The 26,667-nt window shown below is 38.5% G+C and overlaps 1 protein-coding gene and 1 long non-coding RNA gene across 5 annotated transcripts in view; one reads left to right on the top strand and one right to left on the bottom strand.

Annotated features, from left to right (window-relative positions):
• Positions 1-1,221: 1,221 nt before the first annotated feature.
• FANCC (FA complementation group C) overlaps positions 1,222-26,667 on the bottom strand; it is an 85,422-nt gene continuing 59,976 nt past the window's right edge. For all 4 annotated transcript variants that reach the window (XM_069002566.1, XM_069002562.1, XM_069002564.1 and 1 more), the window contains exons 9-15: positions 23,445-23,497; positions 20,844-20,943; positions 17,751-17,826; positions 16,865-16,946; positions 13,298-13,469; positions 10,323-10,523; positions 1,222-8,482 (exon numbers count right to left, since the gene is read on the bottom strand). In XM_069002566.1, coding sequence (XP_068858667.1) covers positions 8,339-8,482; positions 10,323-10,523; positions 13,298-13,469; positions 16,865-16,946; positions 17,751-17,826; positions 20,844-20,943; positions 23,445-23,497 — 828 coding nt within the window. In that variant the 3' untranslated portion in view covers positions 1,222-8,338. The remainder of the gene's footprint in view (positions 8,483-10,322; positions 10,524-13,297; positions 13,470-16,864; positions 16,947-17,750; positions 17,827-20,843; positions 20,944-23,444; positions 23,498-26,667) is intronic.
• On the top strand, positions 19,648-25,240 carry LOC138103918 (uncharacterized). The gene is made up of 3 exons (XR_011147887.1): positions 19,648-20,332; positions 20,558-20,631; positions 24,702-25,240. It is a non-coding gene; the product is annotated as an uncharacterized lncRNA (long non-coding RNA).

The following is a 26,667-nucleotide window of genomic DNA, read 5'->3' on the forward strand; positions in this document are numbered from 1 at the left end:
ACTTAAAGAAACTAAGTCTCCTTAGGAGACTAACTGCATTTTTCTTTTTGCTGCGAATTAATCTAAGTATGTATTTTCTGCACAAAATTAAGGTCCTGATTCCTGCTGCTTATAGCTTCTTTCCAGAAAAACAATAGGCATTTGCTCTTACCTGAGAGCATGTAGAAATTGCAGTTTTGTAAATATTTGCTTTTGCACGATAATTTACACATGAGAAAGCAGAACTTAATTTTCAGCTGACACCACTTTGTGGTGGTGCACAGCAGCCCAACAGCAATGCCCACAGTACAACCTGCGAAACTCTGGTTTTGCTCATTGCACCACTGCAGAGATGATGGCTCTGCTGTCTTCTCATGTGCCCCTGAGCAGCAGCTGCACGTTGCTGTACCCTTTAGTTAATGTAGTTCAGTCATCTCTGGAAATTGCCTATTTCTGACTAAATCCAGGCTTCTCCTCTGGGCTTGTTGGGACCAGTGTCTCAGCACTGGAGCTCCCTGCTGAAATTCACTCTCAGACATTTTAGTCATGGGCCAGTGGTGGCTGCTTTGCCACTGGCATCACCCCCAGACATCTTGATTGGATCTAAACCGGCTAGTTTGAGAAGCTGGTGCTTAGCACCATGATGTATTTCACTTCATCTTTAATCCTGAAAGGACAGTGCTCATCATCTGCCACACAGAAAAAACATCTTTTTTCTTAACCTCAAGTTGTTACTTCACAATAACTTTGTCCCACAGTTGTTTTGTATTTGGTGGTAAGAGTTATTTGCTCTACAGCTGTATCCCCTTACAGTCAACTCTTGCAAGTACAACAGAACTAAAACTTAAAATGTCTTGGCAACCATCTTACTCCAGTCTGCATCTGTCCCTTGGTGTGCCTGAAACTCACCTATTTAACTGCCAAGCATGGCCAATTAAAATTTCATTCTGATTTATTCAGTTTTACATCTAAAAAATTCTTCACTTTTTTTGTTCCCTTACGTAGGGAACACTGCCCCTGCTCCCTCATTCTGCCTTTCATGTGCCCCTGCAGCCAACATTTCCCTACATGCAGGCTTCATGTCCCTACAGCCATCTTTGTTTCCATCAGTAACATGGCAATATTACCCTCCAAAACTGACATTAAGATTTTGTAATTGCCATCACTTGTGCTGAAACTGCATATCATGCCCCGTTTTCATTATAATCTTCTGTTGCTTTTGACTATGTATGAAAGCTTTTCAATAGGTTCACAGTTTTAGCTGAGGGAAAACATTGTTCCTGTTTGCTTGAATATAAAAAAAAAATGCAATTACATGACATAAATGCTGAACTTTTTTCTTCTTGTCATGGTTTAACCCCAGCTAGAAGCCAATCCCCACATAGCTACTCGCTCACTCCCCTACCAGCAGGGTCAGGGAGAGAATTGGAAGGGTAAAAGCCAGAGAACTCATGGGCTGAGATAAAGACACTTTAATAGGGAAAGTAAAAGCCATAAACACAAGCAAAGCAAAACAAGGAATTAATTCACGGTTTCCCATGGGCAGGCAGGTGTTCAGCCATCTCCAGGACAGCAGGGCCCCATCATGTGTAATGGTGACTTGGGAAGACAAATGCCATCACTCCAAATGTTCCCCCTTCCTTCTTCATTCCCCCACTTTATATCCTGAGCATGGTGTCACATGGTCTGGAATATCCCTTTGGTCAGCTGGGCTCACCTGTCCTGGCTGTGTCTTCTTCCAGCCTCCCCTGCACCCCAACTTCCTCACCAGTATGTCAGTACGAATAGCAGCGAAGGCCTTGGCTCTGTGCAAGCCCTGCTCAGCAATAATAAGAACATCTCTGTATTATCAACCCGTGTTCAACACAAATCCAAAACAGTCCCATACCAGTCACTGTGAAGGAAATTAACTCTACCCCAGCCCAAACCAGCACATTTCTTTACACAGATGAAGACTCAGATAAATAATCACAAGACTGTCAATTATATACAAGAACAGAAAAGCCCACCTACTGACATTTAATCATTTCTGCACACACCTTCTCCCCAGCACTTGCCTCTCCTTTCTTCATTCAAATCACAGGAATGTAAATTTCTTACTTGATAGCTGGAAGGATGGAACGGGAATTAGAAAGCATCCAGACTAAGAAAATAGAAAGACCAGTCTTACTTATTTCTTAAGCTAGCTGATTGGCTTTTATCAGTATGAAGTAATGCCAGCATCAGCTGAAGAGTAGATGTGGTGCTGAGAAAAGATCTGCATCACAGAATGAAGATCAATGCTAAAAGTTGGTGTAGCACTGTCCTTTTGCATCAAGAGCATTCAGCATCAAACCCACAGGTTTATAACATATGAAACCCAAAAATTATTCCCCTGTTTGTCCTGAAATACAGCTATTAAAGACTGTGTTTTTTGGTTATGTTTTAGAGGTGGTGAGGACCCAGTGCAATCAGGAAGTCTTCCTTCTAAATGGCTCTTCCTCCTTCTTGCTCTCTGAATGTCTGAAAAATCAAGAGCTAAACTGTCTTTCAGATTCACAAAAGAAAACTGAATGGTAAGAAAATTATGAAAATGGCACCACACCGGGATGTCACATGGCACTTCTTTTTATACTTTCTTTAAATGCATGTGGATTACCAGACTCTATGATGCATTTTGAAGAACTGTCCCAAAGCAGAGTTACGATTTAAGTGGTGTACCAACTGGGCTGTTCAAATCCATGCTTTTTGAAGGAGAGGGGAGACAGCATTGATACCAAACTCTGTTCTTCTTTCATTCTTCTATGAGAAGGTTGCCAAATCTGAAGAAATCAGGGCAGGGAACAGCTGACTTACAGATTGCTATGTGGTTAGACACAAGTACGTGTGTGAAGGATCTCAGCGGACAAACAGATATTCAGCCCATATGTGATTTCATATGCAAGTTCTTAAACTTCATTCTATGATGTTTATATAGGTTTAGGGTATTCCATTTTAAAAATAAAACCAACAAAAATAAAGAGAGACTGGATCTACCATTTGTACATTCATCTTGGATCCTAGCCAGAAAGGGAGAGAAAAAAAAAAGGCAATGCTTCTGCCTAAAGAGTAGGCGCATCTGAGACCTTGTTCTGCCAATACAATGAGCAGAAGGAGAACTCGTGAAATCAAGATCAGAAAAGCTATGATGAAAAATAGTCAACAGCTGTCATCTGAAGACTTTAAAACCCAATGAAATTATCTTTCCAAAACATATGTTACTGCTTAATTCAAGGTTTGGGCTTGACATTTGCTCAGTATCCACTCATGGCCTAGGTCAAGCCAGTCAGAGAAAGCAACTACAGCAATTCAGTCTGGCCTGGAAAGTGTGCTGTGCAGCAGATTGCTCAGCACTGGCCATTTGTACTTCAGCAAAGAAGCAAATATACAAGAAAAGAAAGCTGAAACGTAATAGTGGGTTTTGCAATGCATTTGAAGAAATTTACAGATCTATGGAAAAAACAGTAGTACTTTTGTTGTGTTTTCAGAAAAGATGCTATTGGTCCTGCCTACTAGAAACTCACAAAATGCCTGAATTCACAAACACATATCACCGATTTCCATCTTATAAATTAATCCTGTGTCATATTTCAAGGCCTCTCTCCTCTTCCATGGAATCTGATACTGGCTTTTCCCTCTCTATTCACAGACATCTGAAACTGATATGGAAGCGCAGCACAGTCATGAGACTAAAAGCACTTAAACACTTACTGCTAGTCTCTACAGGGAACAATGGTACAGATGGGAAATTTGTATCTCTAGCTATCATTACAAGTTAGTTGGAAATAAAAAAGCCAAAGTCCTATTTTCAGAAAACTTATACATAGTAGAAGTTATGGCATCATTAGTCAAAACAAACAGAAGCTGCTTTCTCGTATGTGAAATATTACAAAAACTTTAAACAGTAGCTGGCAAATGATATATTGCATGCACCTGTTTTGGAAGCCTCAAAATAAACTCAGAAGCTAAGAAATAAAATGTTAAGGAGTGAATGAACTGTACATACAGGCTAACTGGCACATACACGTGAGAATTCTCAACAGTGTAATTCACAATGTTTAGTCAAGAGTATGTAAAAATGTAATCTCTTCGAGATGGCATTATGCATCTGCAGAAGTTCATGGGCCTAACAGGTGTTTTTATTGAAAAGGATAAAAAAGAGGGTCATTGTTTCTAAGGGTCTACTTTTTTATTAAATGAGTCTATCATCTGACATAATACAGAAGAGTTATGAAAGATGCTTTTAAGGCAATTAAGAGATGTGAAGTTAGTTAAATATACAAACCTATTAAAGACAGTATTGCTGGATTCTGCTTCTTGTTGATATGCAGGTTAATGGAATGTCATGTATGGAATTGTTACTTCCTAATTCTATCAGTATTGAATATAATAATCACAGCTAAATTTCTACAGCTGAGTTTCAGACATGTTGGGTTTTATCTTTGTCACTCCCTCCCTTCACACACACGCAAGAATACAGAATGCAAACTAAAGCACCATCCTTGCTTTAGTTTAGAGATGAACTACATCACTACAACTCAGCTAGAGCCAGTTGACATTCCAAATTTTGGTTTCAGTGGCTGATAGCAGTCCAACACTTATCCCTGGCTGGGTCCTGGCAGCTCAGACAACAGTGAACACATTCAAGCCTTCAGAAGGATCTTGTGAGGTTTATTCCTTTCCAGCAGCCAGACAGCTTGTTAAAGGGAGATGGCCAGTGCAAGCAAGGGAAACTCCTCTATGGCATTCACTGGTGAACAGACCACCTAAGATCAAATTCCCAGAATAAGCTACTCTCTGCTAGGGCAGCATTTGGAATGTCTACCATGACCATACCTTTTAAATCCAGGCAACCATTTAGGAAAAAATTGTATCACAAGTAAGGAAAACTTGCCAGAGAAGTCGATTTAAGCAGGCCCACATCTGAACACTGCTATGAATTAAGTGCTAGTGGGATGCCTCTAGCACCAGAGCATTCAGCTACAGTGGTTTAACCACTGATGTTGCCCAAAAACATGCTGGTTGCTTAAGAAAAAGCCACTGCAGACTAAAGTATAAGAAATTCAAACACATGCTCCGTGTGCTTGTGGAGAACTCCTCCCATAACATTCCAGGATTTGACTTTTCAAACTTGGTCTAGTAGAAAACTGCCTTGCCATGTCAGAAACTACCACCTTTCTACACCCTTCTTATATCTATCACAGAGAAAACTGCATTTTATTGGAGTATGACATTACTCATTCACACAGAACCTTAGTACTTTATTCTGTCATTAGATAATACAGCAATGAAACAGTGTAAACCTGATTGAACAGTGTTTTGTTTAGTAACTGCAAGTAATTTGTGCTAGATGTTTTATCCTACACTTCCATAATGTTAATGCTTCAGATTTTTTTTTAATTGTATCCTTGCCAAACCAAACATATACCACAGACTTCGGCTCACTGAAACCAATATCAACTCTGTCTATTAACACCTCTTGGCACTTACAATGCTGAGAGTACAGAAACTTAATCACAAATGCTAGAAGTAATAGATTAAATGTTACTGTTGGTCAGCTAAATTGCAGTATATGACAATACATGACAAAATAAAATATATTCTGCTTTTTATAGGCACTCTACTGAGATCTTGATTAAATAAAAGCCACAGAAATTACCTTATTTTCCTGCCTGAAGAAAATCCACAGAATCCACCCAGCACCATGCTGCAAAGCTTGCAGAATTCAAAAGCTCTAACTTATCAGTCTTAGACTGGAAAGAAGCATAATCAACGAAGAAGTAAAATCTACTGTCTGTATTTTTATTCAAAAAATGCCTTCAAGTAGAACAATTTTGAAAAGTTCTCTATGTTCAGTGTACTGCCCAGAACCAGGGTGTGTGCATGGGAACAGCCTACTTGATGGCTGATTTCAGGACTTGTTGGCTGGTTCAGCATAAAAGTACAGCCTTGAAGGCTCCAAAGAACATTTCCAGAAAGTAGCAATTACAGAGGAAAAGATGCAGATTGGAAGGATAGTGCAGAAGCCACCATATGAGAGATCTTCCATTACTCAGATCTACCAAATTGCTCTGTAGCCTTCCACTGGCAAACTAACAAAAGTGGCTTCAACATCCCACAAAATCACAGCTTATATCAAAGTTAGATCATAATTCAAGCATTGTGAAAGAGTAAGGAGAAAGAAATACCAAAGGTTTATAACCACTATGCTAAATAGGGCAAAAAGAACGCCACTACAGATGTATCTTTTTTAAGTTACAGACAGCATCAATTAGGTTTCTTGTTTAGAGCCTCCTGAAACAAGCAAACCCTCCTTAATATTTAAATCATTCAGTTTTTCTTACGAAGCCAAACACAGGAAAACAAGAATGTACCAATTCACTACTAATTTTGGTTTTTTACTGCCTTCATTGTACATTTCCTTCCTGCTTGAACTGATCCATCCTTATTTATCAGGATATTGATTTTGTTAAAGAAAGTTAGAAGAATGTTCATTTAGTTAGTGGAAAAATAAAAACACAGTGAAAAGATACTTAAAAATTCCTGTCCAAAAACTGTAATACACATCTAAATATAATACCCCTGTCATTCACCTAATTAATCTGCAAGAATCAGATATTGAAATTCTTTGCCAATCTTTCTTCTATGTAGTTAAAGTTACATATAGGCACAATATGGAGAAAACACAACCAAAGAACTTCACATCCAACTACCAGATTAGACATTAAACCAAAACAAACAAACAAAAAATCATTCTTCCTTTGGGTTAAAATTTTAGATTATTTATCATTCTAGACAGAGCAGTCTGCATCTGTTTCCACCAGACAAATACCTCTGAGTTAGTTTAATCCCATGCTTTTCAGTTATGGTATTCAGGCAACAGAAAACTGGGTTGCTTGATTTTACTTTTTTAGATACGTGTGGCTATTAACAACAGAAAAATTGCAACACATCTTTTTCTGAATTTTCATTTAAAAATATTTTTAATCAAAAAAGAGAAAAACCCCCTTTCTTTGCAGACATACATTATGTGCTTGCTGCTTTTTCACTAGCAAACTGACTGACACGGCAGGTAACTTCTGTCATATGACTCACTGGGAACAAAATTGTAAGAAATCAGTCAACAGCATAACAGAAAATATCTTTCCACTTCTTACAGCCAAGGGACACTAAGTACATTGTTTTTCTTTTCCCTTGCTCAAAAACAAATGCTACATTCTAAAAGCTTTTTAAATTCAAGATACATTAATTCAAGATTTTATACGCAAGAACAGTAGTCCAAGTAGTATGTTTGAGTAGCATAGCACAAGTGTTGGCATTACAGCTAAGTAACACAGGACAGCAAATTCCTGAGGAAAGTTAGGATGGTCTGTCACTACTATTCTCTAAGCTTATTTTTCTAGTTAAGCTAGAAACAGGTTCACAAAACCTGGGGACAAACTCTTTCCTTAGGGTAAAAACATAAGCCATTGCTACCTGTCTATGCTCCTTGCCTAAGACAAAAAACCTAAACAAAGAAGTAAGCAAACTACTGCTGGACACAAAAATGAAGGCAGTGAGTTGCAACCTTCATAGGAAATTTGTCCCTCAAACTGGAAAATGTCTCTGTTTTGCTTGCCCTCTTTTGTCTGAATAAAAACCCCGTATTTCTGAAATGAATAAATTACAGCATCAGTCATGGCACACTGTTAAGTGGGCTGTACTGCAAGTAATCTCCTGCCTGCAGTATCTGTTGACAAAGAATAGCTATTGGTATAGTACTTTGAGGAGAACACTGTCCCGTGAAAGCTGCAGCCCCACATTCAGCAAATCTGGGAAGAGTTTCATTTTGGAAACATTTTCAAAAAGAAGGAAAGAGTTCAGGAAACATCACTGATTTCCTGAGAACACCATGAATCGCTTGAGATCATCGGTAGTTTCATAAACTTCATAAAGAAGCACAGAACAAAACATTTTAGTAACAACTTAACAATCAAACAGTTGGATATTACTTGCTAAAAAAAACCCCACATGCGTAATTTGGGAGAAAAACTGATCCTCAGCCAGATAAACATCAAGGAGATGAGGGAACTACTTTAAATTATGTAGGTCTCTTGTTACAGAGGGTACTCAGAACAAAATTTTCAAGCATCTTTAATATTTACTATTATGTTTCAAAAAGTTACTATTTCCAAACAACAGATTATTTTTAAATATAGATGAGGGAATATAAATCAAGAGATGTAAGTATATATAGATATCTTTCTGCCCTTGGTAAACTGCAGTGCCAGATGCTAATGGAAGTCTGACACCTGGATAAAGACCTGATCTGTTGGCTTGATAAACAGATGACATTAAAATTCTAAACTTTCAATGTAAGTTTTTGAAGAAGTTCATTCAGCAGCTTCACAGTCCTTTGGTTTTCTTCTCCACTATGGTTAAATCTGTATGCAGTACGGATAAGAAGGTTATAAACTTCTTTGCTTGTATCAGCTGTCTTAGTAATCTGAAAGGAAACACAGAAGATGAAATAATGCAATTATGTTGCTAAATACTAAGAATTCTTCGGCAGTATTTGCAACAAAACCAGATTTGTCCCTCACCACTGAGTATGCAAGAAGCAACTTCTGCCCGAGCTATCGCTTTTCATACATCCTAGTGGAACTGAGCAACTTTGAAATTTCTGCTGTTGTCTCAAATTTAAGTGAGACAAATCAAGATGCAGAAAGTTTTTAAAGGAAACACAAATGGATAGACATTGTAACAATTTTTAAGTCATTGGTATAGAAAACAACTAAAAGCACGTGAAGGTTCTGCCTGTATTTGGGGAGACAATCCAAATCTGTAAAGCTTTCAAAAGTAAAAATAAATCACTCCCCCAAAAGATGACAAAAAACAGGAAAAAGACTCTAAGCTGCAATTTTTGCAGATCAGCAGGAACGTGATTCCTCATTATCTGCTGTGTTAAACCCAAAGTCTACTAGGCTAAACAAAACCACAGCCATGCATCCCAAATCAGTTCCACACCATTCTGCCTTTCATGTGTTGTCTTTAGTCCTTATCAAATCACATGGAGAGCCTACCTATACATTAGTGATCATACAGTCAAAATTAATTAGACTGATAAACCAACAAACTGGCCTGCAACAGCTCATGACCATCCACCACTGGGAAATAAATACTCAGAGTTTTGAAAGTTAGTTATACTGCTATCTATAAAGAATCAGAAGATTGCCTTTGGTCCTCCTGGAGGGGTTTAAAGTAGCAGGCTAGTATACTACAGCATCACAGCTCAACAGCTGCACTCTCTTCATGAAGAACAACTAGAAATAGCACTTTGTAAAACTATATACAACCCCCCAACCTTATCATTACATTCTTATGCTGAGAAGAAAATTGATCATTTGTGAACTTGCACCCTAGGATGTGAAAAATATATTAGCCCTTCTTAAACAGAAAAATGTTATGTCTTTTTAGTCAGCCAGCCGTGTCATAAAATCAGATGCATTACACATGCCATATATCCTATACAGTGCTATATATAAGACCACATTGCTGCTGAATGGAAAAAACTTTTGGAAGTGTTAAAACTACACACTGGCCCTAGACTGCTTGCATAGGGGGCATGCACTTCTTAGAAGAATATGGTTTTATGGTTAGGAATGGATTTCTAATCCTACACTGAGATAGCACTGTTTATCTTAGGAGACACAAACACATTTCAGAGTTTGCACCAATGTACCTGAAGGTTGTCATCACCACGAGAAGACACTATGGCAAGCTTCCAACCTTCTACTCCTCTTCATTGTCTTTCACACCCAAGAGACACTGTCTTAGCTCTTCATTCTCTCCTTCGCTCTCAATTACCACACTGTTTTTCTCACTGGCTTTCCCAATGCATCAGGCTTCTGCCACATCAATGCTAAGATCTAGCAACCAGCTGTTCCACCCAATGAAAAACAGTGAGAAGAGAGTTCCATCATCTCTGCAGTAGCTGGATAATTTAGGGAGTGATTTTTATGGGAAAATCAAAATGTTTGCACATTCTATCTATACCATGTGTAAACTGAGATGTATGTATCCCCTTAACTGCAAGCTATTACTTCAGCTGTTTCTGCATCTGTATAGTCACAACAGCAACCCTGTCAGTGAGATCAAGAAGTGAATGGAAAATATTTTGACTGTAGCTAAAATACGTATGTACCAGGTTAGATATGGCTATAGTAGTCACAGTCTTCTTTAATTCTCTGTGTTTTCTTTATTAAGAGGTAGAAACTTAAATCCAAAATAGTAAAATAAATATATATTCAACTTTAACTGAGAAAAAAAAAGGAAGAAATACTTACATGGTAAATACATTCCTGGGCAATCTTATGTCCACCATGCGAAAAGAGCAAAAAGTTGGTCAGAAGATGTGTTGTAAGACACTGGTTCCAACACTGCTCTATACCTGTTATCCTATGTACAGCACCCTCCAGGTCTTTGAGAGAAAGGTCTGTACAGCTGAAGAGCTTCATTAGATGACTGTAGACTGCTTGAGCTTCTACCTGTAGGAAAGAATTTCAAAGGATGCAGGATCAGAGAAGAGTAAAGGTAAAATTTATGGTATTTTTCCTTTGGATTTATTCACTAAAAGAAAACTGAATCCTTGGAAAAACAAGTCAAACATGAAAAGAATCTGAATTTAAGCAGCAGGAAAACCACGGAAGGAAGGGCTGTACACATTTCTTTTACACTGATTCACCCACATAAATGTGGACAGATAGATTTTTTTATATTCTTTGGTCTTACAAATGAAGCAGACGGGGCATCAAGCCAGGATCTTACCTTTTTTAATAATATAAGGAAATGGAGAAAGTCCCTCAGCAGAACATGGTCTGATTTTTGCATTGTTAGAAAAAGAACAAAGGCTCCTCAAGGGCTCATTTCAATATTGCTGCTACAAATCAATTAAATCCCCATGCAGCCTGACCTCAGCTGATAAAATGTTCTGGTAAGAACGTGGATTTTAACTTCTTCCTGTGTTGTTCGCAACTTACATTTTTAGGTTGTCAGTTAGACAATAAAACCTAATTTTTACTGCAGGTAGGAAACAGAAGATTTTGGCACCTCTAGAAAAAGAACTACAAGCAACTACTGCAAAAGGATCCTAACAATAATTCTGTTCACCGTGTTAAAAATTAACTGAAAAAACTTGTAGACGGAATGCAAATAAGTATCAGCTGGAACAACAGAAAAATACACCACTGCAGACCCAAAGGAAAAGGACACTTGTTTCTCAAGGATATTCACTGGGACAATTTTTTTCAGACATTTATTTGACGCTGACCTACTCTTTTAACAATTTCACATAAAATAATCTGAAAAAGTTACTATTCTTGCATTAAGTTCACAACTACATGTGAGGCACAAATAATACCAGGATCTACAGAAAGGTAACGGAATTCCTCTTCTTTATTCCTATGTGCATCACACGTGCCAGAACCTGCAGATGGATAGTAGCCAGCCCTGCTCCAAGAGCTCATGTACCCTAGGAATCTCAGTCTTAGTGCCAGCCTCCAAGTTTTGTTCCTTCAGTGTTTCAGAGCCTAAAGGTATGAAAGGAGTGCAACAAAGGAATAAATACTGAGGAGCAGAATATTTAGTCCTGCACATATGAGTGAACTCCAGTGAACAGCAAAAATAGCCTTTTTCTTCTTTAAATAAGTTAAACTCTTTGTATTACACTCTGGCTGGTATCAAGGTGTTACCTACAGTACAGAGCAAGAAGACAAAATCTTAAGTCATGAGTGCGCACAAAAATAACACTGAATGAAAAGTACTCCAGATTGACATATGCCAGGAGTTGCCACGCCATGTTAATCCTTAACTAGTGAGAGGTAGAAAGTGGAGTTGAGGTAGAAACCACTTCAGTGGAAAGAGCTGAGAGCTAATCTGCCAAAGGGCAAATAAAGAAAAAAAGCAAAAACCTAACTAAAGGCAGAAGCTTTGCATGAAGTGTGGGAATGCTTCTGAAGTAGCCTGACCTGTGCAAAAAAAAAAAAGTCTTAGCTCAGATACCTAAGAAAAGAATGATAATGAACTGAAATATCAGATCTCTGGGAGATAAGTCACTGCGTGGGTTGTCAGTGGAAAAGCTTTTTTCTCACTGAAGTTTATCTTATGTTATGACTGAATAACAAACTGATGGAATAGGGGACACACAGGGAGATTATTTCATATATGGGACAAAGTGATTTCATTCTGTGGAATAAGAACAATATTCCATACATTGATCTGCACCTGTAGTGCAACAGTTTCATTCACTCATGTTTATTGCTCATGTTTTGTCTTGTTTCCCAAAACGACATTCTAAAATTCTTTACTTCACCATAGCTCTAACCTAAGTCTGCTCAGCCAACATCCCATCCCCTGCTCCTAGACTGTAAGAAATTAAAGAGAAAAAAAATTTTGTAAGTAATTGGGATGTGATCTTTCATGTGTAGTGCCATCTGGGAGGCAGGAGGGGAAGGAAAGGAAATAAAATATTGTATAATACACTGTTGTACATGGACCATTAGATGTAAATTTAAAGTAAATTTAAATTTACTCTTGGGGTGTACTGAGCTGCATTTTTAAATCCAGCAGAATCCATTTTCAAATTAAGGAAAACTAGACAAGTTGCAGCCTTTTGAATCTGGGCTTTGTAGATCAAATTGCTTGGGCTAGTTCAGACTTGCATAATAGGTTTAAATTAAAGGCTTTAAAGTATTTGCCTGCCTGCACAGACACACAGCACTCTTCTTGCAGTACAGTGGGTAAGGTTAGAACACTGCTCCTTCTGTTACCAACCCAGCATATGGGAATATCACATATTTATTACAGTATCACATGCCAAAAACTGGAGAGAAATCAGAATAGTTGGGCAAGGTTAGGATTCAAGGCTGTGTTTGCTAAGTATCTTCACGGTTTTAGCTGCTGTGATTTCTCTTGTTTCCTTCTCAGAAGACACCATAACACAGGCATGCTGAATTCTGCCACACTGATTTAAAAAATACCATCACTAGGGTAGTTTTATTTATGATTAAAAATACCCTGGTTATCCAAAAGAAAGCCAAGGAGGTGCTAATCTATATCACATACTTAAAAAAAAGAGGAAAAATGTTTTCTAAATGTCACAAGAAAAAAAATCTTTCAAATTCTCCACTGCAACACAATTCCCAGAGACCTTGTAAAGTCAGTACCTTTCATTTTTCTGGTGTTGCACTGTTTGTCTTACAGCAATAAGATATAATCAGATTATTGACTGCTGATTGCCACTTACTATCACTCCATTACCCACCATTGTTTGAGTTCTTTGTTGATTTTCATTCTTAGGACAGTAGTAAAATGCCAGCAGCCACAGCACAGCATCTGGTTCTACAGCAGCCTTCAGTAATTGTTCTGCTGCAATATCCAGCCATTCTCCAAAACAAGCAACCAAAAACCAGATTTCAAAAAGGTCAGTGAGAGAACTGGAAAACAACACAGATAAAATTAAGTACTTCTCATTATTTAACATTTTTAATTGCCTTTAATTAACTACAAAGGGTGCTGGCAGTTAACTTAAAAGAAAATCTTTAAACTACTCTTCCACAGAGAATACCTTACGTGCTAAGCATACAACAAGGTACCTCTTAATCTATTACCTGAAATCATGATCAAATGAGACACACCCAGCGCTACTACAAATCAACCTGGACAGTAGAACAGACTATCCTTAACAGCAGCTTCTAATAAACTGTGACAAAATACTATGCATGAAAAGATGCATAATAAAATTAATCCCTACTGTTTATACTGTTCAGCTGCAGGATTTCCAAAACTTTAAATCATATCTCACGTATTACACTCTAACATACTGTTGCCTTTCACTTTCTCTCTGTTGCTTTCCAGGCTTATTTGCTGCTTTTTGGTAATTCATGAAGTGCATCTTTTTTGGCAATTCATGAGGAATTACATTTAGATGGACTAAATATAAAGTTTTAAAGCATATTTTAAAGTATATCTCCTGACTCTTAAAATTCATGTCTTCTTAAATGAAAATTTTGAAGGTGTTTACAGAAGAATTATCACTGTACCAAAGGACCACCACTCATCTCCAGAGCTTCTCATGTGCATTCCTTTAAAGATAGAGAAGACTAAAGAAAAGAGAACTAATGGGGAAATGCAAACTAATGGTAGGTGTCTCAGAAGCAAAAAATTAAACTACGTGTGGAAGGACAAACAGAAGAACAGCTACATTAACATTAAGAACTAGGAACAACTATTCCTAGTAAATTTGGCAAAACTTGAAAGAATTAAAAAGTTTTCTTATGTTTTGTTCCTGGGGACTCAAAGAGCTGCTGTGCCACCTTTACAGGGAAACTACAAGAGATCTTAGAAATTCCAGGAGTTGATGAAGTTACCATTATCTTTAATATTTTCTACCTTTACAGTGCCTGTTTTCGAGTCAGGTACCCTCTACGTCTGTCCCCACCACTGTTTCTGCCTGCTCTGTAGTGGCACCTATGCTCCAGCGTCATTGCCAAATTTTTCTGAGACTTACCCCCACAAAATATACGTAAGTTCATCAGTTTATCAACTGATTTCTGGTTTAAATGTCATGTAACATTTACTGTTCACCGAGACCACTACATATAATAATAAATCACAGCACAGAAGCAATCTATTGATTAGAAGGACACAGAAAGCACTTTGCTGTAAGATTCACATTTGGTATAAAATAAAACCTCTGAAAACCAGCCTATGTAACACGAGAGCACTGGACATAAGAAGCAACAGGATATGCTGTGTAATAGTATTTTTTCTGCTCTGTGAATCTTATTAAATAGAATACAGAATCAGGAATAAAGCAATAAAAGAAAATTGAATATGGTTTCTTCATGGATATTAGTATTGAAAAAGTTAGATCCATTTTCTTTGTAACTGGGAGGGGTTTGGTAGAAAACGTATTGTTACAGGAGTTCAAAAAGGAAGTAAGAGTCTATTCTGGCAAGTACAATACTGTTCAAACTAGTGTACTATTCAAAACAAAGGGGGAAGAAGACTATATATATAAACCAAGAAAGGGCTGGGCAACAAAAGCAGAACAGACATGGCTGTATTATTGTAACGCATCATGGTGGATGATATTTGTTTTATTTATTTGTTCTAAGCTTGAGGTTTGTGTTTCTTTCAGAAGTCAGGGTCAGCTACGGGTCACACTCCAAGGACAGAAAGGCTTGACACACTTCAGGGATGAACAGGCGAGACACAGCACTGAACTGCAGCTCATACATAAAGTGAGAAGCTGCCACCAGACAGACTGGCCTCAGAGGCAACAACAAAAAGCTTTTTTCTGCCACTCAGCAGAAAAAAAAGCCTCCATGAGTTAACTGAAACCAAGCATGGTTGCACATATCTCTGCTCCAGTACACAGGGGGAAAAGTGGGACAGAGTGGCTGGATAGCAGCCAGGCAGAAAGGTACCTGGGGCTACTGACTGACAGCAGCTGAACACAAGCCAGCCCAGGTGGCCAAGAAGGTCAATGGCACCCTGGCCTGTATCAGCAATAGTGTGGCCAGCAGGACCAGGGCAGTGATTGTCGCCCTGTGCTCGGCACTGGTGAGGCCACACCTTTGGTGCTGTGTCCAGTTCTTTCCTCAGTTCAGGAAGGATGTTGAGATTCTGGAGCAAGTCCAGAGAAGGGCAACAAGGCTGGTGAAGGATCTGGAACACAAGTCCTGTGAGGACTGACTGAGGGACCTGGGCTTGTTTACCCTAGAGAAAAAGAGGGGCAGGGGAGACCTTGTTGCTCTCCACAATGACCAGAAAGGAGAGTGCAGCCAGATGGGGGTTGGTCTCTTCTCCCAGGCAACCAGTGACAGGACAAGAGGACACAGTCTGAAGCTGCACCAGGGGTGGTTAGGTTGGACAGTAGGAAGAAGTTCTTCACAAAAAGGGTGATCAGACATGGGAATGGGCTGCCCAAGGAGATGGTGGAGTCACTGTCCCTGGAGATGTTTAACAAAGACTGGATGTGGCACTTGGTGTTGACAAGGTGGTGTTCAGTCATAGGTTGGACTTGATAATCTCAAAGGCTTTTTCCAACCTAGCTGGTTCTGTGATTCTTATGACCTTGTTTTGCAAGTCTGGCTGGCCTTGGTGGTCTATGTTTCTTTTGATATATTTCAAGTTTAAAATCAAAATTAATTTGGTTTCTTTGAATTCAAAAGCTGTTTAACATTCTTTGGATAGCTCACTCTCAGAGCAGACTTAAGCAAACTTGTATCCAAGCTCTATCCGAGTCAGGTCTCATCGCACTCCTGGTAAGAAAGAATTACAAGGCAGTAGCAGATAAAGTTTTTTCATTCTTTTCATATAGTCCCAGAACATCCCTACCAAAGCATAATTCATATATACAAACAAACCCCAAGGGCAGCAGGTCAGAAACATGGAGTGACAGCTCAAAGAGTAATGCAACAAAAATGATACCGCAGTCTGGCAGTCACATATTTATGAAAACAAAGAAGTTTGCAGTTTGGACGTTTGCACAAGCCTGCAGAAAGCCAAGCTCCTTCATAAAACAGGGTTAAAAGTTTTGAGGGAGGTAAAGGAGAATAGACAAGTAAGCATTTCAATTACGGAGTTAGGTATTTGCTGGAGGGAATGACAAGATTTTGTTTCCTCAGAGGCTTATTGGTCAGGTATACAGATGCTATAAAGGTCAGGTTCAGTAAGTAATCTAAGTCCTGTTCTTAAAATTAAAGCCCTATTTAGAGAATAATAAGAAAATGATGAAATGTAACCACTAAAGACTTCAAATGACATGACCTTTTGCAAACTAACATGCAAAGGACAAAAAGTTCAAAGATCTTATACTGCTTACCTAATGTTTGTATCTTCTACTAACGTTTTGAGCATATCCGAAATGTGTTTCAAGTGTTGAGACCAATATGAAGTTGGGAGTTCTGAGGATGGAGGATGAAAACAAAACTCTTAAAATCATTGCCTGTCCACTAGAACATAACAGTGAAACATTAAGGTAGCTATGAGATTTCGCCAACTTGATCCAGTTATCACAAAGCAGTTAAAATTTCATTTTAAAATTTCCCAGTTTTCAACAATACCTGTTACTGTGTTTCATACAACAATTCATTGATAAAGCCATGTGAGGAAGTACAGCCAGGAATATTGAAATGCGGCTGATGTTCCTTTGCTCAAGGAATATTAATATATAATTAGTGCAGTAGCATTCTCAGAGGCTCTTGTACTGAGCTTTAATTATTCTTCATATAAAGCTATAGCATATTGAACAGTGGTTTCTTCATCTATATGGGTAGGCAGCCTGAAAAAAAATTAGGTTTGCAATCTAAAATATCAGAATTCAAGCCTCAGAGGGAAACAGAAAGCCTGTTTTTGAGAAATACGTATGAATTTTTCCATAATGGCAATTACTGATATTATAACATATGAAGATTGTAGTATTTTTTACAATCTCTGTAATGTGGCTTCATTACTACATAATTATGCATTCTTTCTTTGTTATTCACTTCTGATTTAGTTTTCTTTAAAGTTAATCTGTACTATTGTTACATAAGAATTAGATGTTCCTGCAGAAAAATACATTAAAAGAATATTATTAAAATTGCTAAATCAAACACACCCTGTTAAGGAAACAGCAAAAAGTTCTCTCTATCCCTTTTAAGGTTATTTTAAGACATATACAGACCATGCAGATTCATAATGCTGCAAATACTTAATGAAAAGCTTACCAGAAGGACGTCTGACTAAGCCTCTTACAAGGGGCTGGTGATGGTACGGGAAGTAGGCCTTCAGCGGAAATTTATGCTAAGATACAAAATCATTATTTTAAGAGGTTTCTGGTCAGTTTTCAAAACAAACCCACAGTGAATAATCTCATCTAAGGTAGTAATTAACCATACACACTGAAGCAAGAGAACAGAAAATTAACTCTGGCAAATTTTAGGATTTTGCATGAAGTGGGTATTTAGGAAAGGATTGCTTATAAAAAATAATTATTTATAGATTTTAAAAGTATATGCATTAAAAAAGATTCAGAGCATGAAGAAAATGACATCTTAATAGTCTTAATCTTTTTCCCTGTAATCACGTAAGTTTTCACTCTTAATATGCAGAGCTTATAAGAGACACTAGTTTAATTTCATTTTCCAGTGTAAACAGATTCACAGGTCATATTAAACGAAGAACTAATAACATGTACAGAATCTGAGGGCGTTGTGTAGATTATTGCCAACTGTTCAAAAATGGAAACCTAAAATACCTGGGATCTGATTCAGCACCAGGTAGGGCAGTCACAGATAACAGACTTGCCCTCTGTTTATTTGAGTACGTGTGACTTGTACACTGTGAACACTGCTTGTGTAACTGAGACTAGCAGTAGCACACCTTTAGTCTTTTTGTTCTGCAAACATGTACTACAGGCAGGTCTAACACAGAGCATGTGTGTGCAAGTGCAACACCAACTCCCTTTGAGACAGCCAGCCAGGCCCATGTGGTGGTGACCACTGGCACAAAATCTAGCTAGAGTCCAATAAATACCAGAGCACAGCAGGGTCAGTGCTGGGTCCTATTTAACATCTTCATTAATGAACTGGATGAAGGGGCAGCGAGTTCCCTCAGCAAGTTTGATGATGACACAAAACTGGGAGGAGTGGCTGATACATGAAAGGGTTGTGCTGCCATCCAGAGGGACCTTGACAGGCTTTAGAAATGGGCTGAAAGAAGCCAAATAAGTATCAACAAGGAGAAAGTATAAAGTCCTGCATTTGGGGAGGAATAAATCCAGGCACCATTACATGCTGGCAGCCACCCAGCCAGAGAGCAGTTAGCAGAGAAGCATCTGGGGACCAGTGGACACCAAGGTGAGCGTGAGTCAGCAGTGTGCTGACTTTTTCCTAAGTAGGTTGAAACCCCATGTTCCATTTATGCCATCTTCAGTCTCCAAAAACATGAAAGAAAAAAGACTATCCTAAACCCAGTAGCACTGTCTTTTCCTACTCTTCAGCTTTTTTTCTGCCAAAACTTGTTCTTTCTAAATGGTCTACAAAGTTATTATATAAGACAGCTATTTCTGACAGCTGCCACACTGCAACAGACAATCACACTTCTACTATCATGCAAACCTGTGAACTGCCAGACATGAACCAGTTCTTTTGCAAATTTTATGGATGCATGTTTGACTAGTGTTATTTCAATTAACTGTCTGTAAATTCCAAAGGTCTCAGGGACCAGGCAGAACCCACTCCATCTTCTGTCATTAATGTTTTTACCATTCTTCTACTAAATGGAGCACATTATGTCCTGTCAAGGGAAATCAGATACCACAAAGACAGATACCTTATGAATATATGTAATGATGGTATGACCAAAAAAACCCAAGAGATATGACTGACTTAAAGTTTAGAAAGCAATCTATAACTGCCTTTTTGCAAGCAAACTGTTAGCTAACATTACAGCTGATTCACAAACTGTGAGACAAGGGACTTTAAATTCTATCATTGAAGATAATACCTTAATTAGAACTCCATGACTTAAACTGTATACAAGTGAAATAAAGGAAACTAAATATTTAAAACCACTTCAGAAAAATGGGCAGTAGTCCATGTTGCAATGCCAGCAGGTGAAGGACTTTCACCTTGAAGAAAACGCATCACCTGCACAACTCTTAGCTCTTGGGTGTCTGATAGGTGTGGAATCTTTTACTTTCGTTCTCACCCACTGATCCCACCTGGGGCTACACAGTGTGCTGTTCCATGCAGTCAGGGTGGCACAAGATTACCATGCACAGCACTCAAGTATTGAGCAAGACAGCTGCCTGAAGCTAGAAGGCAGATTCAATCACATTGCTAATTAAAGGCCAGTATGCCACAATTTTCAAGAAATCCCAGCATTCTCTTAACTACCATCTCTCTCAATAGATGCAAGAAATAAAGGAACTGGAAATTTTCTTAAGTCCAAAGTGAAGGGCTTTCAATGACAGGGTACTTTCCAAACTTGCACCATATGAATTTGATTTCAAAAAACAAACAAGATGGTTAGGATGTGAAATGCCATGTGATTTGGGAATCTGAAATCAAATTTGCAAGCTATAAGTAAGGTATGACTTTTTCATAGCTGTATTTTGAAATGTTAAGGTAAGAAACTGATCCTGCTCTTGTTTTAAATTAGCACAGAAGTAATTCCACTTAATTTAATTCAGTAAGCCCTGTATAAACATCTGTGCAGAAGAAGAGAAACTACGCTGTGAAACTTGAAAATTTAGACCAAGGAAAATTTCTGAGAGGCCACTGTTGAAGACCAGAAACTGAAACCAGTATGTATTCTGTGTCCCAGTATGTATTCTGTGTCTTTTACCTTCTGAACAGACAAATATGACTATTCAATATCCTACTTATAATTATTTAGGGGACTAGGAATCGGGTTGTTATCTCTACTTCATTTATTATCAGAGACCCTGCTACTGCAAAAGAAAAATGCATCTAGCGTTTTTCCTCCTTTTTATCAAAGATGAATGTTCATGCTCATGTTCACTCTACAGGCAGAAACTTCAGCATCAGGGGAACTGAGCCTGGGAAAATCACTTTAGGCAGACATACTCGATGGTTAAGCCAGGTAAATTGCTCTTACATGCTGGTTTCATGCTGTAATTTTATGCACAGGTGAAAATGTTTGAACTGAACATTATCTATGCAGCTATAGAGGGATGCTATTATTTACCTCATTATATTCAGTCACTTCTCTTAAGCGTAGAATTGTTTTTCTTTCCTTGCAAATTCTGCATGTTCTCACTGGAAAAAAACACTAAGAAAGAGATCTTGACTAACCTGTTTGTTTTCATTCTGATGAGCCTGAAGGAAGAGCTGTGTAAACACCTGTATTGTTGTCATAACTCCTGAAGTTCCATCCGTTTCCATCAGTGCATTCCTAAGCATTGAAAAATTAGATATGACAGATCAGGTAGTGAGCCTGCCCACTACACCACTGTTAACTGAAATGAATGAAAAAGGTACATTCTTTGTATGCTGTAGATTCAAATTGTGTCTGAGCTTATTACACCACTACCAGAAATACTAACTTTGCAGGCTTTTTAGACTTTATTTTTAATTAAGGAAAACCAAAAACAGACCACATACACAACTCCTACAAAGAAACCAGACTTAGTAAATATATACAATATACATGCAGACACATAGTTTATCCTACCAATAGGGGGAAATAAGTATACAATTAAAAAGACTAGCACAACTTTATTAGCCAAATTTGGCATCTGATCAGTTTATTGTGTTCAGAGCAACTATTCCCATTACTAAGTCAAGCATACTTTATGGTGTTTTGTGGGACTGCATCCCATGGGCCACTCTAGAGGTTCACAAAAGGTGAATGATTCAACTGGCCTTCTACAGTGCAAAATAATCTTGAGCAAATGGAGCAAGTGGAGAAAACATGTTCAGAGTAAGTTGCCAGTGAGATACAAGTATCAGAGAATTGTTTCATTCCTTCTAAAAGATATGAAGAGCTAACACATTACTGTAACATAGAAATCTCACAAAACTACAGGCAAATATAATCCCTGATATAAAAAGAAAACACAGTACACAGAAAAACTCAAAGACAGTCTAGGTGCATGGACTTCTGTACAGCCACACATAGCAAGAAAACACTGAGAAATAAAAGCAGGAAGTAATACCACTGTGATAAAATAATTTAGCACAATTATCTCAATATGCATGCAAATAGCAGGAAAAGTTATTACAGAAGGAGTCACAATGCTTAGATCCATACTTCTAACAGAACACTAACTCCAAAAATAAAAGAAGTTTCACACCAGCTATAGAAACCTAACACAGTTTCCAAACAAGCAAGTACAATTTCTTTATCAGCAGTTCTCTAAAATCTCACTCGTGATTACAACTGGAATAGTATCTTAACATCTGCACACCACTTGAGAACAGTTGGAAGGATGTTAGAGAAATACAACAAAAATAAACACAAGGCTGCATAAACTAACTGGTCTGCAAAAGCCAGCTAACATATACAGCTTCATGTAAATATCAAGAGGACATGAGACATAGTATTCTTGAAATACATCAAGGTTTTAATACCAAAAATGTAGAGGAACAAGCACACTAAGCAGAAACAATTCAAAGTAAAAAACCAGAGGAGAAATGTAGACTTAGAAACAGCAAAACAACATTTTTTAGGACAGTTTGAAACATTAATAGAAGTGCAAAGTTTTACTAGGAAATACTGTGTTGGACAAAGTCCTGCATTAGCAAAGAAACAAAATTTTATCCATTTCTACTGTCTACCAAAGGGAAAGGTTGCAAAAGAGTAGTGAAGTCATGTGTTTTTCTTAGAAAACATTTTATATACCATGACCTTAAATAAGCCAAGAAGCTTGAACAAATTTTGTCTCCCTGTACCATCACAATATACAGTCTCCAGCCTAAGGTATCAGCACACATCTGCTGAAGTCACATAAATTTCTAAGTTTTGGGAAAGTGATTAGTCTCAAATCTTCAGAAAATGCCATCTGTGTGCAGACACAGGACCACAGCAACAAAGGACTGCCAGAGTGGTAGCTGCCAAGTGGCCTCACCCTCATAATACAGTGGTCTACGGTTTCTACAGCAAAGACTGTTCTGTTAGTGCCTGCATGAACCTAAACATGCACACAGACACACAAATGCCCCCAAACAGGTGTACCTGGGAGCCCTGTTTTCTTAAGAAGGGAAACACTTGATGAGCAAAGGATGTCAGTCACTAAATACATTATTGTTGTATTGGAATTGTTAATACTGAAACATTAGTAAGTGTTAAGTCAAGAGAACAGAGAAAAGCCACTGAAAACTGAGTATAAAGGATTAGAAGTCCCCACGTGGTAACCAATATATTGGTTGCTTCAAAATAATTTTAATGCATTCAAAACCAAACTCATTATTAACAGGTGGATCAATAGTTTAATGCCGTTAAGAGCCTATCTAACATAAATCCTGAAAAAACATTAACAAAATATAAAAGAAGCTACACTGGTAAGTGCAAAAATTTTTGCTAAATGCCACCTTCATGCTGGCATGGGCAAAGCCATTTCAGCATTTATAATTTTCAGCTCAAAACTGTATTTCAACCACAAATCTCTACTAAAGTACAAAATAAATTACAAATTTTAAAGGCTAAAATACAATGTAGTCAACTGTACCAGTGATTACTATAATGTAACTTTATTTAAAGTTCATTAGATTTTTAACATTTTTCATTATTTGCAGTGCACTACACAGAAGGGGACTTTAAAGCACGCAGGTAAAGAAGAAGATATCCTGAAATTATAATATGTTTAGATTATAATACTGCTTCTTCTTGTGAAGAAAACCTCAATGCTTAAATGGGTCATTTAAAACTCTTCCCACAGTCATTTCAAGACTTACTTGAAAATTTCATTTACAATTCTGAAAATGGCAGGATGGGTTGCTGCTTGTGGCTGTCGATAAACAAATGAAAGAAAATTAGATATTAATAAGAAACAACTGTCACTGCATAATTTACAGATTAACTCATGGATGCTATTACATAGCCATTATTATACTGTAACTCTCAGATCAACTCTTACTAAACCCTCAGATTTTCTCAGGATTAGAATTCTTAGGATTCTCCACAGCGAGACCAAGCAGGCTCAACAGCTGATAAATGCAAACACCTGGGATCCTAAACTGTTTATGACAACAATCACTACAAATACTAAAGGTGGCAGACAGAAAGAACACGTTGTTGCATGCAATTGCTAGAGGCAAGACACAAGGAGTAGATTTTCAAAAAGCTTTTCTTTCCTCTTTGCAGACAATCCTTTCTGGATGTGCTTTGAGACTCTTGCTACATCTTCAAAATTAAATTCCAGAAATTAAATTGATTTTATCGCCTTTGCCTTTAATAGTTTTGCATGCATTTTGATCCAAGACATTTTTTCACAGTATTATCTTCTTTTGTGAACTTCAGAGTTGCTAGTACAAGCTAAATACCTCAGTGCATCATTTTTTTTTAAACTAGTGAACCCTTTTACCATGCTCCCACACGAAAGACTGTTTTAAGAAAGTTGTTACCTTAAACATGCACCAGTAAACACACTGCTTTTTAATTCCATATTCTTAGGCTTTTATAAAACACCTAGAATAAAAACCACTTATAATTCCCCAAAGTACTAAGTTAAAGTCTAAGTTAAAAAGCAAATCCTTGATTAGTGTCTCTGATGTTAGAACCTGAAGATTTGGTAAGACTATAGTTCTTGAACAACTAGAGTAAAGCATGTCTAACAAAATGCATTCTCTAACCTTTAGGAAGCATAGTGTTTATAAAATGGCATTTAGTAATACAGCTTAAAGTGCGTAACACACTACTGAAAACTTGTATCATTTGTTTCAAGCTAAAACGTACCAAGCAGAAAATTAATATTGTAATAATACATATAATTTACGTTTATAAAAAACCAACAGTTTTAATAATTATGATAATACTATTAATAACGATAATGCAAATAAAACAATATCCTTTTAATTATACACAGGGAGAATGAGGACTTGGCTTAATACGATCCCTACATGGTAATATTAGAAAACAAACAACCCTTACTAAAAACTGTCTAAAAACTGTCTCCCCGTCTCCCCCACTTGTCTCTGCCATACTGTGAACAGGAGGCGGCACCTCATTTTCCTGTTCAGCCCCGTTTTCTTTGCTCCGTGGCTGCAGCCAAGCCGTGCTATCGAACGTGCGCCACCTCCCGCTCCAGAGCCGGCACAGCCAGCGGCTGCCCCCAAATCCCACTGCCGCCGGAGGGACAGAAGCAACCGCCGGGATGCGACGAACAGGAGGCACGGGCCTCTCCTTCTTTTGCGGGTTTCTTTTGTTTGTTTAGTTTTGGGTTGTTTTTCTGTTTGTTGGTCTGGGTTTTTTTTAAGAAAATATTTGACTAGATAGATCTCCAAAGCTGCCTTCCAAATGGAACCCTTCTGAGGTTCTGGAGGGCAATGGGAGAGTATGGTTTCAGCCCTGTGGGCTAAATGGTTGATTCAGTGATTTCCCCCACTGTCTTTCAGACACTCTACCTACCTTTGCACACACACTTCTATGATGATGAACCAACACACTGTAGCTTAAGACAGGTTGGATACAAACCAGAAAGGGTCCACCAGCACAGTGGCTCACATACCAAAATCAAATCCTAGTTCTTTTGATCAAGTCCAAAATAAATACATAAAAAGTGCCAGATGTGTTTTTATTTTGATTCCATCAATATTATGAATAATTTTCTCTATACTTCCTCTTTTCTTCCTCATTGATGCCTGTTTCACTGGCTGTGTACATTGGGGAGTATCTTGACTGTAGAGCTCAGGCACAGTGGGGATAAGGCTTGAGTGCCTTTGGTGACAATCAGAGGCACTGTCTCTCCCAACAAGGCAGAGATCCTGCTGGGAGTCTGTTACAGACCGACCACACAACCAGGATGAAGTGAAGCATTCTATCAGTGGATGTTTCATGATCTCTAGCTCTTGTTCTTGTAGGAGATTTTAACTTGCCAGGTGTCTGCTGGAAGCACAGCACAGTGGAGAGGAGACAGTCTAGGAGGTTCCTGGAGAGTGTGGAAGGTAACTTCCTGACACAGCTGGTAAGGGAGCCTACCAGAGCATGCCCTGCCAGGCCTGCTGTTTACAAACAGAGAAGGGCTGTGGGAGAAGTGGTGGTCAGAGGCCATCTTGGGCACAGTGACCATGGAATGATAGTTTCTCTACTCTTGGTGAAATAAGGAAGGGGATCAACAGAACTTCTACCTTGGACTTCGTGAGGGCAGACTTTGACCTGTTCAGGACACTGGTTCAGAGAGTCCCTCAGGAAACTGCCCTTAAAAACAAAGGGGTCCAGGAAGGCTGGACATGCTTTAAGAAGAATGCACAGGAGCATGCCATCTCCATGTGCCAACAGATGAGCTGGCAGAGAAGACAACTGCCCTGGCTGAGCAGGGAGCCTTCATAGGAACTCAGGATGTCATTAGGTCATACAGAGAATAAACCAGAAAGGCAAAACCTCAACAAGAACTCGATCTGGCCACTGCTGTGAAAGATTATAAATATAAAGTGGTTTTATAAATATATTAACTACAAAAGGAGAGCCAAGGAAAATCTCCATCCTTTATTGGACATGGAAGGGAACAGAGTCACCAAGGATGAGGAAAAGGCTGGGGTACTTAATGCCTTCCTTACCACAGCCTTTAAGAGAAAGCCCAGTTATCCTCAGGGCAGCCAGCCCCCTGAGCTGGTAGACATGGATGGGGAGTAGGACAGACCCCCTGCAATCCAGGAGGAAGTTGTTAGTGATCTGCTGTGCCACTTAGACAACCACAAAGTCTGTGGAGTCAGATGGGATCCACCCAAGGGTGCTGATGGAGCTGGCAGAAGCGCTCACTAAGCCACTCTCCATCATTTATCATCAGTCCTGGCTAACTGAGGTCCCAGATGTCTGAAGGTTGGCCAGTGTGGCACCCATCCACAAGAAAGACTGGAAGGAGGATCTGGGGAACTACAAGACTGCCAGCCTGACCCTGGTGCCAGGGGAGGTTACAGAACAATCATCTTGAGTGCCATCACACAGCACATACAGGACAAC

Source organism: Aphelocoma coerulescens (assembly GCF_041296385.1).
Source record: "Aphelocoma coerulescens isolate FSJ_1873_10779 chromosome Z unlocalized genomic scaffold, UR_Acoe_1.0 ChrZ, whole genome shotgun sequence".
Classification (NCBI taxonomy): domain Eukaryota; kingdom Metazoa; phylum Chordata; class Aves; order Passeriformes; family Corvidae; genus Aphelocoma; species Aphelocoma coerulescens.